This window comes from Myotis nattereri (assembly GCF_964212035.1).
Source record: "Myotis nattereri genome assembly, chromosome: 10".
In the NCBI taxonomy this organism is placed as follows: Eukaryota; Metazoa; Chordata; class Mammalia; order Chiroptera; family Vespertilionidae; genus Myotis; species Myotis nattereri.
Window position 1 is genome coordinate 68701710 of NC_138085.1, and position 13613 is coordinate 68715322.

General features: G+C 40.7%; 1 protein-coding gene across 1 annotated transcript in view; it reads right to left on the reverse strand.

Moving 5' to 3' along the window:
• TTC27 (tetratricopeptide repeat domain 27) overlaps positions 1-13613 on the reverse strand; it is a gene marked incomplete at its 5' end in the record, with an annotated part of 99472 nt that overhangs the window by 18476 nt on the left and 67383 nt on the right. The window contains one exon of the mRNA XM_081100790.1: positions 9826-10053. Within this exon, the coding sequence (XP_080956916.1) occupies positions 9826-10053 (228 nt within the window). The remainder of the gene's footprint in view (positions 1-9825; positions 10054-13613) is intronic.

Genomic DNA, 13613 nt, shown 5'->3' on the forward strand with positions numbered 1-13613 from the left:
GCTACCCCCCATCTTTCCTCCCAGGGAATTCCCACAAAACTTGTTCCAAATGGCTAGTTGAGGCCTGAAAGTTCTTTAAGCAGATAAAGATTTTTAGCCAGTAATTAGAGGTAAGGCTTAGAAAGCAAACATCCTTGGGCAGTTTATAACACTTCGCCTTGAATTCCCAAAAGGCTATAAATAACTCCTATCAGGAATTGTATAGAGAATAGATGTTGTCAGAGGGATAGGTGACAGTTGAGAAAGGGATGGGTGTGTGTTTGGTAGGGGGGCGGAGGAGCAGAGGTAACAGGTTGAAACAAAGTTAGAAATTCACTTTTCTGAATCAAGGGATTTCCAGCAACCTAAAAATTAACTCATTACATTTTGCTTTCGTCTGGTTATTTTTGGAATCAAATGAAAAGAGCTCCAAAGCACCAAACCACATTCACTGAATATGATACAATATGAGAGAGCCTAATATCTGAAGCTAACTTATAAAACAACTAGAAGCCCGTTGCACGAAGATTCACGCAATAGGCCTTCCTTCCCCTGGCTGCCGGCACTGGTTTTCCTCCAGCACCCCGGGCCCAGGCCTTTGGTCCGGCCTGCGGCCTCTTCAGTCTTTAGTCTTCACTCTGCGCCTGCATATGCAAATTAACCGCCATCTTTGTTGAGTTAATTTGCATAGTCGTGCTGATTGGCTGGTGGGTGTAACGGAGTGACACCAATTTGCATGTTTCTCTTTTATTAGTGTGGATATACCAAACAAGATCTTCAACTTCTAACCAAGTTGAAAGCGTCAAAATCTGTGTATTTATTCATCAGTTATAAGGTATACTTTCCTTTCACTATTTAACACCTCTGAAATAGATGCATCTTTCTTTTAACCTTTTAAAAAATTATTTATTGACTTGAGAGAGAGGAAGGGGATACCAATTTGTTGTTCCACTTATTTATGCATTCACTGGTTGATTCCCATATGTGCATGGCATCTTAATAAGCAATAGCTTGTAAGAGTTTTATTGGCAGCATTAAAGTGGCACTTAAAATAAATGTGCCTCTTACAACTGATGGCATAGCCAATGAATTATGGTAGCAAGTTTATTTTGAATGAGGGATACCTCATTCTGGGACTAAATCAAAAACAATGAGAACTATCCTCAAACAATGAGAACTATCCACAAAACAATTTCACATGTGTTGTTATAAAAAACAAGAAATGCAAATTCAATATGTAAATAAAGAACTTGATTTTTCAACCCACCTGGAAAGACAAAGCTTACAAATATCTAAAATTAGCAATTATCTTACAGCTTCTATCTTATAGCTGGTAATGAGGTTACTATTTAGCTTGAATTTTTTAAAATAAGTCAATGTTTTATAAATCAGGGTCTTAAAATGAAAATAAATTTAATGAAAATCAGGCAGATGACTTAATACATATTCAGGTTCTCTTTTTACTCTTGGTCATTTGTGGTGTTGTTCTAGTTATTTGCATCAGAAGAAAAATCCTAAAATCACCAACTGCTAGATTTTCATATAGTATTGATAACATCTATAATAATAAAAGTGTAATATGCAAATTGACCGAACGGCCAAACAGCGGAACAACTGTCCGGATGACCTTCTGGACAAAGCCGGGGCAGGGCTGCGAAGGCCTACTCTTGCATGAATTTTGTGCATCGGGCCTCCAGTATAATTATAATGAGACTAGAGGCCCATTGCACGAAGATTTATGCAATAGGCCTTCTTCCCCCTGGCTGCCAGCACCAGTTTTCCTCTGGCAGCCGGGACCCAGACCTTCACTCTCGCCACCGCCTTCCATCTTCGCTCTGGACACAGTCTTCACTGCAGCTGGAGCCTTCAGTCTTTGCTCCTCGCTCCAGCCAGAGTCTTCAGTCTCTGGCCAGAGCTGCTCCTGTAGCTCCTTCCGCCCCCCACCGTCCCCCTCATAGCTTGATTGCTGCTTCACCTGCAGACCTCGCCGACAAGCTCCTGGGTCCCGGGGGGCTGCCTTGCCTGTGGCCTGGCTTTCCAGCTACTCCTGGGGTCACACATGGGGGCCTGGATGGTGGCTCCCGGTGTCCCGCCCTGCCTGCAGTATGCAAATTAGCCGCCATCTTTGTTGGAGGTTAATTTGCATATCGCACTGATCAGCCAATGGTAGCGAAGGTATGGTTAGTTACCATGTTTGTCTATTATTAGATAGGATGACTTTTGCACACACCCTATTCTTTAAAATAATGAAATGGCTTTAAAATAAACAAACTCTAGGATCTTCTCACTGCTGTGGCTGAGCTGACCCACTAAACCACAAATAATGCATTCATCCCTTGCTTTTCAATTGAGGGCCTCAGAATTTCGGGGACTAAGGAGAATATTTGGTGCCTCTTTTACTTTTTTTATTTTAAACTGTTGCATAAACTATTATTACCACCCTGCCCCCACAGCCATGATTTATGGCAATACCATCCTTGCTAACGATGAAGGAGAGGAAAGCAGTGAACAGGTGCTGGAAAACTGAGAAGATCAATTTTTTAAGGACCAGGGCATATCAAACCCCCTCCCCCACGCCCTCTTGAGCAGGCGGGTAGACAAAGATGAAACAGAAGAACAGATGACCATGTTTGGTTGGAAGGAAGAGCTGAAAGGCAAACCTCTTATCAAAGGGACTGGGCAGGACAAAGAAAGAGTCATCTGCTAGAGGCTCTGGCTGAGGCTCCTGCAGGGCTGACTTCGGGCGAACTGCGAGGGCAGCCTGTCATGTCACAGGTGGGGCGATCGTCTCTAACAAGCTGACACTCCGCTTTCTCTCCGGAGCGAACCAATGCAAAACACAAGCGGGCCAACTATTTATTTGAAATGTGATAATATGTATTCTTAAAGAATGACTTTAAATTATTTTAAAAATAATTAACAAAAGAACAGCAATGATTGAGAATATGGTCTCTCTTTGAACTTCCCTCATTAAGTTCCCTAGAGAAACAGTGAAATGGAAAGATGGATGCCTGGGATTCAAGAGGTTCTGTGTAACTGTGTGACCTTGGCCTTGTCCCTTAACCTCTGAGTCTCAGTTCCCCAACTGTTTAACAGAGGTTGGAGTAAACGAAAATTCCAAGGCTCCTTGGGACCCCAGATTCTGAAAACACAGAGGTGACAGGGTTCAAAGCTACAATAGTGCCATCTAGTGGCAAAGTAAGTACACTGGTTATACAAGGCAATTAGAATTAGAATCAGCAGGTTTGAGGAGCTAGAAGGGAATCTGTTCAATTAGAGGCCTTAGAAGTCAATTCAAAAAAGAAAAGGAGGCCTAGAAAGGAAGTAATTTGCCCAAAGCCACACAATGGTTCCTGGTTCCTGGTTCCTGGTGTGAGCTACGTGTGATGAAGAGAGTGACTGCAATGCTTATGAACCCTCGATAATTAAAGTGGGAATTAAAGCGTGCCACTCAGGGGACTAGGAAATACTAAGCATCACTACACAATGGGTGGATTAGTTTTATAATTACAAGGTTAATTTTTACAAAGGCACTTAGAGCACGTCTGCAATAGGTACCATCTGCTTTTATATTACAATTTCCTTTCTTACATTATGAGCCTACTACTCAAAATTCCTTCCTCCTTCAAGGTTTCTGCAGAATGAATAATCAGTTTCTTCACACACTTTTCGCTAATTTTCCTTACAGGACTGACTGACTGAATTTTTTTGATGTCACATATAATAAAGTTTAACATGCTTTAATGGAGTCCTAAAGCCAAGCTCCACACACTTTCTCTCCTTTCTACATCCCTGACACATTCCCATGACCCCAAATGCAGATCAGTTGTTGAATGTGGTTTCATTAAACAGGAAATGACCCAAGACGAATCCAAGAGTGATAATCAATGTTCTTTGGTAGTAGCTTTTCCTAAAGCGATGCAGCGTGCTCATAGTTTTTTTAAAAAATGCCTACCACTAACTCTTTTGTAACCAGATTTCTCATTTACCAAGTCCCAAGCTTTTTCCCCCTAAAAAACACATCTTAACCTACCAGGCTTTTCTCTCTCTCTAAAGGAGTATTTTCCTCTATTGCAGTGCCTTCCTTTGAACCAGGGGTCCTCAAACTATGGCCCGCAGGCCACATGCAAATACAAATATTGTATTTGTTCCCGTTTTGTTTTTTACTTCAAAATAAGATATGTGCAGTGTGCATAGGAATTTGTTCATAGTTTTGTTTTGTTTTTTAAACTATAGTCCGGCCCTCCAACCGTCTGAGGGACAGTGAACTGGCCCCCTGTTTAAAAAGTTTGAGGACCCCTGCTTTAAACCAAAGGATCAATGAAATTTTATGCCTACATTTTTCTTTTACTAGACAGGCCATTAATTGTTTAATGCTCTCCTCTTATTCCTGTCCTAGATTTGGTTATTCTGGTTATTTGGTTATTCTTACATTTGCCCACTCCCTCCAGAGAATGCACAATGTGAGCTATTATAGGTGCTGGTCTGTCATTTAGGCTACAGAGAAAGAGGCAACAATGATTTTCTACGGCCACTATTGCCACACTACTAGGCAGGATGCGAAAATCCCACTATGTAACATCTATGACTGAGAACTTACTATGAGCCAGGAACTGAGTGGGATGCTTTACATAGCTTAGCTCTAATTTCCCCAGCAGCAAATTGAGAGAGGGATTATAATCTCCACTTTACAAATGAGGACACTGAAGCCCAGAAAATGAAGTGATTCACCTACGTCACATTCCTTGGGATGATGAGGATTCAGAATCAGGCCTATGGCAGCAAAGCTCCTGCCCGCTTCCTACCTCCCAGTCACAGCTATGGCCCAGATGCTATCCCAGGGCTTGTATTTCTTGGCAGTTATGCAAGTTAGACCTTAACAGTTTCATTTTTTATTGCTTACCAATATGAGAAATGAGGAACACAAAGGAAAGAATCTCTTTTTTCTCTACATATTATTCACATATGTTCACTCTGTCTTCTCCATTGGAATGTAAGCTCCCATCTCCTTGAGTCTTCCCACCACAACTAATACACGTTCACAACAGAAACCATGGAACTCCATTTCAGATAACATTTTCTTCTTTCAAACACCAAAATGAAAGATAAAGTTAATCCCTACAAATGAAGGGAGAGTATAAGCTCCCTGGGTAATTAAAACCAGGGAGTATTATAGCAGTCTGATCTTATGTAGGAATGGGCTGGGAAGGGCTGCCTCAGTTTCTCTAAAATTCCCTGGTCTTGCAGAAACATACTACTCCCTGTCATGTGCTGGGTCGTCCCAAAACATTGATAATCTTCCTAAAGTTCCCATGAATCCCTTCCTTGGTTTCCTTCTGTCTCTCAGACCAAAACCCTGGAGCATTCTGTTCGAGTCCTATTTCACTGGTGCTCTTTCTTCTCCCTTCCTCCAGCTGCTGGGGATGTCCAGAGTTCAGTGTTTTGCCTGGTGTTCTCTTCCAACAGTTTTCTGTAAAGAATCCATTCACTTGCATGGCTTCACCTTACTCTGCAGAGAAGCCCTGGTCTGTAAGCTCTGCGCTGGCCTCACTATGGGCTTCAGGTTTCTATGTCCAGTGAAGTATCTATCAGACAGCTTTAGTTAGATACAGCAACACCTCTTCACAGTCAGCATACAAAATCACAGCACCATCCCACACAAACATGTATGTTCCCTTCCTCTTGAAATCTCAATCTATCAACAGGGACATTTTCCTTTTTAATAAGAAATTGAGAAAACTGACATCCTCTTGGACTCTCAGTCCTACCAGTTCAAAGATTAAAGCCCAGAAAACTTCCCTTTGTAATGAGGCTTCAACCTGTGCTACCTTTCCATCCTCACTGCTAAAGCACTGGTCGCTCATCCATGACACTCATTCTTTATTTAAACTTCCTGAAGTACTGTTCGTCCTATCACTCACTCTTTAATTCAAAACCACAACAGACTTCCACATCCAGAGGGTTAGATAACCCTGAAGAAAGGCATTTAAGGCTCCCCACCAACGAGTTCTGTCCCTATCATTTCCCGGCGGAAACGCTCAGCTCTCTGCTGATAGGCTGACGCGGCCTAATTCATTCCCAAGTCCACGCCTGGTACACAGCAGGATCTCGATAACGCATAGTCAGGCAACCACATAATATACTGTTCAAACTGCAATATTTTGCAAGTGAAATGGGACATTAAAAATAATTAAAATTATATGACTTTAAAAAGACTTTATTTATTGGCGAACAAGTTATTGATCAACAAGCTGGTTTTACTATATCAGGGATCTATAAGATCATTTTGAAAACTGTTCTCAAAACTAAAATTATTTTTGAAAAATAAAAATACTTTACATTAAAATTAAAAATTTTTAAATGCTGATTACCTGAACATTTAAAACTAACAAAAGGAACATTTATGAAGCTATACACTTGTGACATCTGCACATTTCTGCAATATATTACAGAATTAATGTTTCTTTTTCTTAGGTATTAGTGTATCCTAATCAGTTCCTTCTAATATCATGTCACTGACATGTTTCTGATGAATTTATAAGTGAAAGACAGACAGTACTCTCCAAAGCACGAATACTGTAAATGGTACACACATCTAACAAATGGCCATAGATGCAGAGATGATGCATTTAAATGGTATTTCTACACCACTTGGATTTCAGAAAGTCGTTATGATGCACAAGAACCATTCAAATATCACTCTCATTTTGCCTACATTTTGTTATTAAACCTAATTGCATGAGCATGTGTGAGAAAAGAGGGTGGAATTCAGTCTTCCTGTTTTCCTTTTGTTCCAGGACTTACAGGAGAGAACAGCACATAGGAGCTGTCCTTCTTTAGAGACAGTTCAAGCTTGGACCCAGCTAGGACAAGTCTGCGGTGTCTGCCTGTGCAGTAAGTAGTCTGTACAACTGCAGATCAAATGCCTGCACATTCTGGCATGCTCACAGCCTGCCGCAATTGGATCCATATGACACACTGCAAAATACCCTCACATAACATCTGTTTGTACTGCTTTAAACAATTGTCATTTTTTGTCTCACTAATTAATTCAAAATTATATAATGAGACGGTTAAGTCCTGTCAAGTCCTGCCTTGCAAATTCCCTCACATCCATCCCTTCTTTCCTGTTGCCCCTTCCACACTGGCACTGCCGTGCTAGACTGCTGCTACAGTTTCCTAGCCCTGCCTGCATCGTGCTGCCAAAGCAATATTCCCAAACTACCTCCATGCGCACCACATTCCTTCCTCAAAAACGAAGCCAAACACAAACCAACCCCTCGATGGCCCCTATCTGCCAAATAAGAAGTCACATTTAAGGCCTTTTGTAATCTGGCTCCAGGCTAGCTTTCCCACTGGAACGGCTCTACTCCCTGTGACTCTAAAAAACCTATTCACTCACCCCTCCGCTCCTCCAGGACACACACACACACACACACACACACACACACACACACACACACCACCTTCTTTTTCTGTTTCTAGGCTTTGCTCAGACTGTTCACCTGCCTGGAATGCTCTCACCCCTGCCCCTCCTCTGGCCTCTTTAAGTATTATTTGTCCTTCAAAGCCAAGTTCAACATCCTCTCCAATGTCTAGCAGGGGGCAGAAATATTCTCTTTGGCTTCTATATAACTAGTGCTTTATAAATAATCACTTGGTATTTCTTTGATGCCTTGTGTAATTGGCCAGTTTTATCTGTGTTCATTTCACTAGACTGTACCAGAGGGTACAAACAGAACTATCTGGTGATCTGTTGCTACTGCTTCATCCTTTTGCTCAATGGTGTGTGCATAGCAAACAATCATATATATTTGACTGAATAATTGGTTAAAAATATTATCTATTCACTCATTCAACAAATATTTATTGACTATCCAATATGTAATAGACGCTGTTATAGCACTACAAAAATACAATTAAAACTCACAGACAAAAATTTCTGCCTTCATGGGACTTATTTCAGGTGGAGGATACACATAATTTTTTTAATGTAAGCTATACGTAATATTAGAAGGTTCTAAGTGCCATGAAGAAAAATAAAGCAGAGAAGGAAATTAAGGAGTATAAGGAGGAGGTGAAGGCCTCTCAGAGAAAGTATCATCTGAGCAAAGACTTGAATGAGGCTACGGAGCAAGGTATACAGATACCTAGAAGAAGAACATTCCAGGCAAAGGAAGAGCAAGTGCTGTAACTGTGAGGCAGGGATGTGCCTAAAATATTCAAGGGAGACAAAGAGGCTTTTCCCTGCCACCTGATTTGGAAGATATTTGCTACTCAGAATGAGGCAAGTAAGCATCAGCCTAACCTGTCATGAAAAATGTACTTCTGATGTTTTTTCCATGTAAAAGACATGCTCTGAGTCTACCATGTTCTAAAATGGCCATTTCTGCATACTCAAGTTCACAGGAACATTATTCACAATAGTCAAGAGGTTGAAGCAACCCAAGTAAGTGTCCTCTGACAGATGAATGGATAAACAAATGTGGTACATACATACAATGGAATTCAGCCTTAAAAAGGAAGGAAATTCTGACACATGCTACAACATGGATGATTCCTGAAGGCATTATACCAGTCACAAAAGGAAATATGCTATATGACTCCACTCATACGAGGTACTTAAGAGTAGTCAAATTCAGAGGCAGAAAGTAGAATGGTTGTCAGCAACTAGAGGGACAGGGGGATAGGGAGTTATTGTTTTGCAAGATAAAAACATGAAGATGGATGTTGGTGATGCTCACACAACAATGTAAACATACTTCACACTACTGAACTTTACACTTAGAAATGGTTACCATGAAAACATTGTTGTGATGCGCTTTTTACCACAATTTTTTAAAAAAAGAAGTGCAGGTTCCAGAGGCAGACCACGTGGTTTCAAATACTGGCCAAATGTCCAGTGAGGTAACTGGCTCATAGTAAATGCTTGGTAAACATTTCTTCTTATGATGATCAACGATCCATTCTATGTTACCCTATTTTATTTATATAAAAATTTTTCTTTCATTATTGATTTCAGCAGTTACTTGCAGAATCCTGTACTGTCTGTAATTTTGATTCATTTCCTTCCTAATGTATCTTTTCAAAATGGAACTTAATTTTAATAGCTATATTTGCCTTAAGCACGACTAACAAAACTAACAAAATAAAAAAACACAACATGCCGAAACCGGTTTGGCTCAGTGGATAGAGCATCGGCCTGCGGACTGAAAGGTCCCAGGTTCGATTCCGGTCAAGGGCATGTACCTTGGTTGCGGGCACATCCCCAGTAGGAGATGTGCAGGAGGCAGCTGATCGATGTTTCTCTCCCATCGATGTTTCTAACTCTCTATCTCTCGCCTTTCCTCTCTGTAAAAAATCAATAAAATACATATTTTATAAAAAAAAACACAAAAAAAAAAACACAACAGAGAGTCCACTTTAGTTCACAAGCAAAAAGTGTTTCAGAGATGAAGTTCTTAGCAATCAAAGACAAGCTCACCAGCCAGTAGGACAGAAAGGGGGTACTCATTCAGGAAGAATCTAAATCAAAGAACTGTTAGGCCCTAGCCAGTCTAGTTCAGTGGCTAGAGCATCGGCCTGTGGACCAAAGGGTCTCAGGTTTGATTTGGGTCAAGGGCATGTACCTCGGTTGCAGGCTCCTCCCTGGCCCAGGGCTTGTGCAAGAGGCAACCAATCGATGTGTTTCTCTCACATCGATGTTTCTCTCTGTCTTTCCTTCTCTCTTCCACTCTCCCTAAAAATCAATGGAAAAATATCCTCCGGTGAGGATTAACAAAACAAAACAAAAAGAAAGAAAACCGTTAGTGCCGAGAGCAGATGGGGTTTGGTGAGCTGTCTAACCTGCATGGGATTGATCTTCACCGAGCGCTCGAAGCACTGCACGCACTCCTTAAACTCCTTGTTCCGCAGGTGAAGGAGGCCCTTGGAGCGCTGAGCACGGGCACTGCGGTGCCGGGACAGCTCCCAGGCCTTGTCATAGCAGCGGTGGTCACGGAGGACATCTCCAAGCAAGCAGTACAAACTTGGCGTTTCTTTTTTCTCCAGCTCTTGCCTAAGGATTTCTTCTGCCTAGAAATAACAACAGAAATAACTAAATTGGTTTTAAGCTTATTGTTTAAAGGTAAACATCTTTTAACTCACATGATCCAAAACTTCACTTTCAATGTTTAAGATGACCAGGTTAGTTCATGCATTTAGAACGCAGGCTGAATAAGAAAATAACCAAAATAAATATGAAGTTTTAAAATATCCATATAATTCCCTTATTTGCAGATAATAGTTATTAATGGATCTAACCATAACTCTGTAAGGTTACATTCTCTCTCTCTATTTATATATAAAAATTTATATATAGATAGGTATAGATATATTCAACCAAATTATGTAATAGACTGTAGCCACAGCAGGATTTTTGCTGAAATGATCTTCCAGTGTAGGTGAAGGCACTCTCTTGGCAGCATGGCACTGAAACTAGATAACCACTCCCTCCCAGAAATTCTAAAGGCTAGTTCACTTAAGTTCTTTCCTGCTTTAACCAGTTCAAGTGGATTCTGAGGTCTGCAATTAAGCAACGCCCATCATAGTAACTGGTTACAGAAGTGCTTGCAGTGTTCTCTCTCATGATCACTGGATTCTCATTGTCTTCAAATCCAACTAGATTAGATAACTAATCACAAATATTCATTTTCTGTAGGACTGCTGAATTTATAGTACAGATGACTTCAGACTCACCAGTTCCATGTGCAAGGTAAGGCATCTGATTGGGTTAATCAAGTATGTTCTAGTCATTCATCTTATTTCCTCTATTGCCTTTTAGCTTTACTAGGTACATCATTTTATTATTTTTTAATGATTGCTCTAGGGCAGTGATGGCGAACCAGTGACACGCGAACTCATTTTTTTGGTTGATTTTTCTTTGTTAAATGACATTTAAATATATAAAATAAATATCAAAAATATAAGTCTTTGTTTTACTATGGTTGCAAATATCAAAAAATTTCTATAAGTGACACGGCACCAGAGTTAAGTTAGGGTTTTTCAAAATGCTGACACGCCGAGCTCAAACAGTTCGCCATCACTGCTCTAGGGCTACTCATGTGCATCTCCCATTTACCAATATTCATTTACCGTTATTATTGTATCACCTCACCTTTCTCACATCACAAGTGGCCATTAAGCTAATCAATGCGAAACAGTCTATTTTTGTATTATTATCTATTAGTTACTTTATTATTTTCCATAATAACAACTGGCCAAATGTCCAGTGAGGTACCTGGCTCATAGTAAATGCTTGGCAAACATTTTTCTGTCTTTGAGAACTAGCCTCTACTATAGCAAAAAACAGAATCCATCTTTGCTGCCTGCTTCAGGGAAGAAGGCTGAAATTAGAAAATGTGCCCCAAGTTGTTGATTTAGCAGCATGTGTGAGCAAGCTCGCGCACATGCGCCCGCACAGACACGCACACATTTTTTTAAAGCCTAATAAAGCTATTGTCAGGTGGACAAATCTGACTATTAGTACTCCATTAAATTCTTAGCCTGACCATTTTCCTGTCCCCTTGGAACAAACCGCTAGCTGTTAAAACCACCTGTCATTTCTGTAGTCCTCAAAGGCTCTTTATAGTTAGTACCACCTCTGGGCCTAGAGCTCGTTTCCCACCTTCATTCTTTGCCAGGAGGGCTTCTTACAGTTGTTGGCTTGCCAATTCCCCATTTTTATATACTGACCAGAGGCAAAGTCAGATGAGCGCCACTCTTATACTAGAATTTTCAGTTCCTTCTGCTAATTCACAGAATCAAGGCACAAATCACAGCCAAGAGGGGCATACAGTGAGTAAATCTAGATTTCTTGGCATCTCTTAAAGAATCAAATGATGTGGAAACACTGGTCTTTGGCATTCGAACTGCCTTTCGGACTAAAGGCACCTACGTCCTCACAGATCTTATGGTTGGAAGACTGTAGGATGGATTATGTAACAGTTTTCTAGGAATGTGTTATGAAGTGTTCTGGTTGTAGGAGAACCAACATAATAGCTTAGGCAAAAAAAATAAAAAGGGGGGGGGGGTGACTTATTGATTCATGCACCTGAAAGCTCTTATAGACCTATCATGATAGCTGTATCCAGGGGCTGAGACGATGTCATCGTGCCTTTGTAGCTCTCCATGAGCAAACAAGAAGGGCCCAGGTTTAGTAATCCTAATGCAAACATAGAGTCAATTCAAGGCTAACAGAAAGGTTCCACTGAAGACTGGAGGGCCTGAGTCATGTGTCCTCGTCTCTGATAGAACCACATGGAAAGGGTTCTCCTCAGGGAGAGCAGTTCTGTTATCAGACGATCAGGGAAGGGTTGCTGAGCAGGAAAAAAGCAACTGGTGTCCACTATGAGATGGGAATTTAATGCTCTAGGTCTGAAGTTGTAAGAGGTATTTTGTTTGGCTTATGCAGTGTTTTAAAAAAAATTAGAGTAAACATTTTCAGGCTGTTGTGTTTAAAAATCTAGATTTCTTGGCATCTTTCAAAGAATCAAATGACGTGGAAACACGGGTCAAATTCCCACATTGTTGTATTAATTGGTTGGAGTGGAGCCGCGGCTCCTCTTGTGTATGCTCACTCCCCAGCCTGTTTCATTCATTCTCAGCAATTGGCAAGGACCTCTGGGCACTTGAGTATGTGACCCTCGCTGTGAGCAGAAACTTTCTCAGGTAAAGTAAATCGAGTGTAATTTATTCTAGCCATAACTGTAGGTTCTGCTTAGGTCTTGGCTGACTTAACGTTATACTTAGATTCACTATGTGTAGTCATTGCCACAAACTTGTATTAAGAAGAATTAGTTGCATACAATTGCAAAATAGAACAGACTGTTGAAACAGCCCACATGTGAAATATATATGTGTGTGCGCAGAGAAGTGGTCTTTGGCGTTTGCAGCTGACAGGATTCTTACAAGCACTTCAGATTCATTGCGGCCAGTTGCCTATGTAAGTATGACTGTATGTTTGGGAATGTATTTTTATCCCATTGAAAAGACATTTAGGTGACAAATTTCTTGCGGCCTATCAGGGTACACATCTATATTTTCCCATAGGGAAGTAGCAACCCATAGCCATAAATACCAAAGCTTTTTCATTCTGTGAAGGTTTCTGGCCTCCCATATTTAATATTGCAAAAGTGACACTACAAACCCTTATGCTTTATTAATGTTCACTGGGCACATCTTTTGTAACTTTTTATTGGATAATAAATTATGTAAATTGAGTGGGGTAAGTGGAGGAGGTAGGAGAACATTTGGAGAGAGCGAAGAAGACTGAGGAATGCAATGTAACTAATTGAAGGAAGAAATATATTGCCTGCAAGCATTGCCCTTGGGAAAGATAATTCTGTTGGCAGGACAAAGAAGTGGAAGATCTCTAGGAGAAAGAATTGACTTCTAACAGAAAAATGTGGGATAGGAATTTGAGGACAAAAGAGGCCAGTTCAGACGAAGTCACTGCTCTGGTGCTTCTGACGGTTAGAAGCTGCCCCACTCTGGCCCTCCAGAACTGTCTTCCAGTGGATAAAATACCTGGAATTGATGTTGTTTGGTAACCAGAAATTGCATACCACCCACTCTCTATTTTCTTTATTCTTACA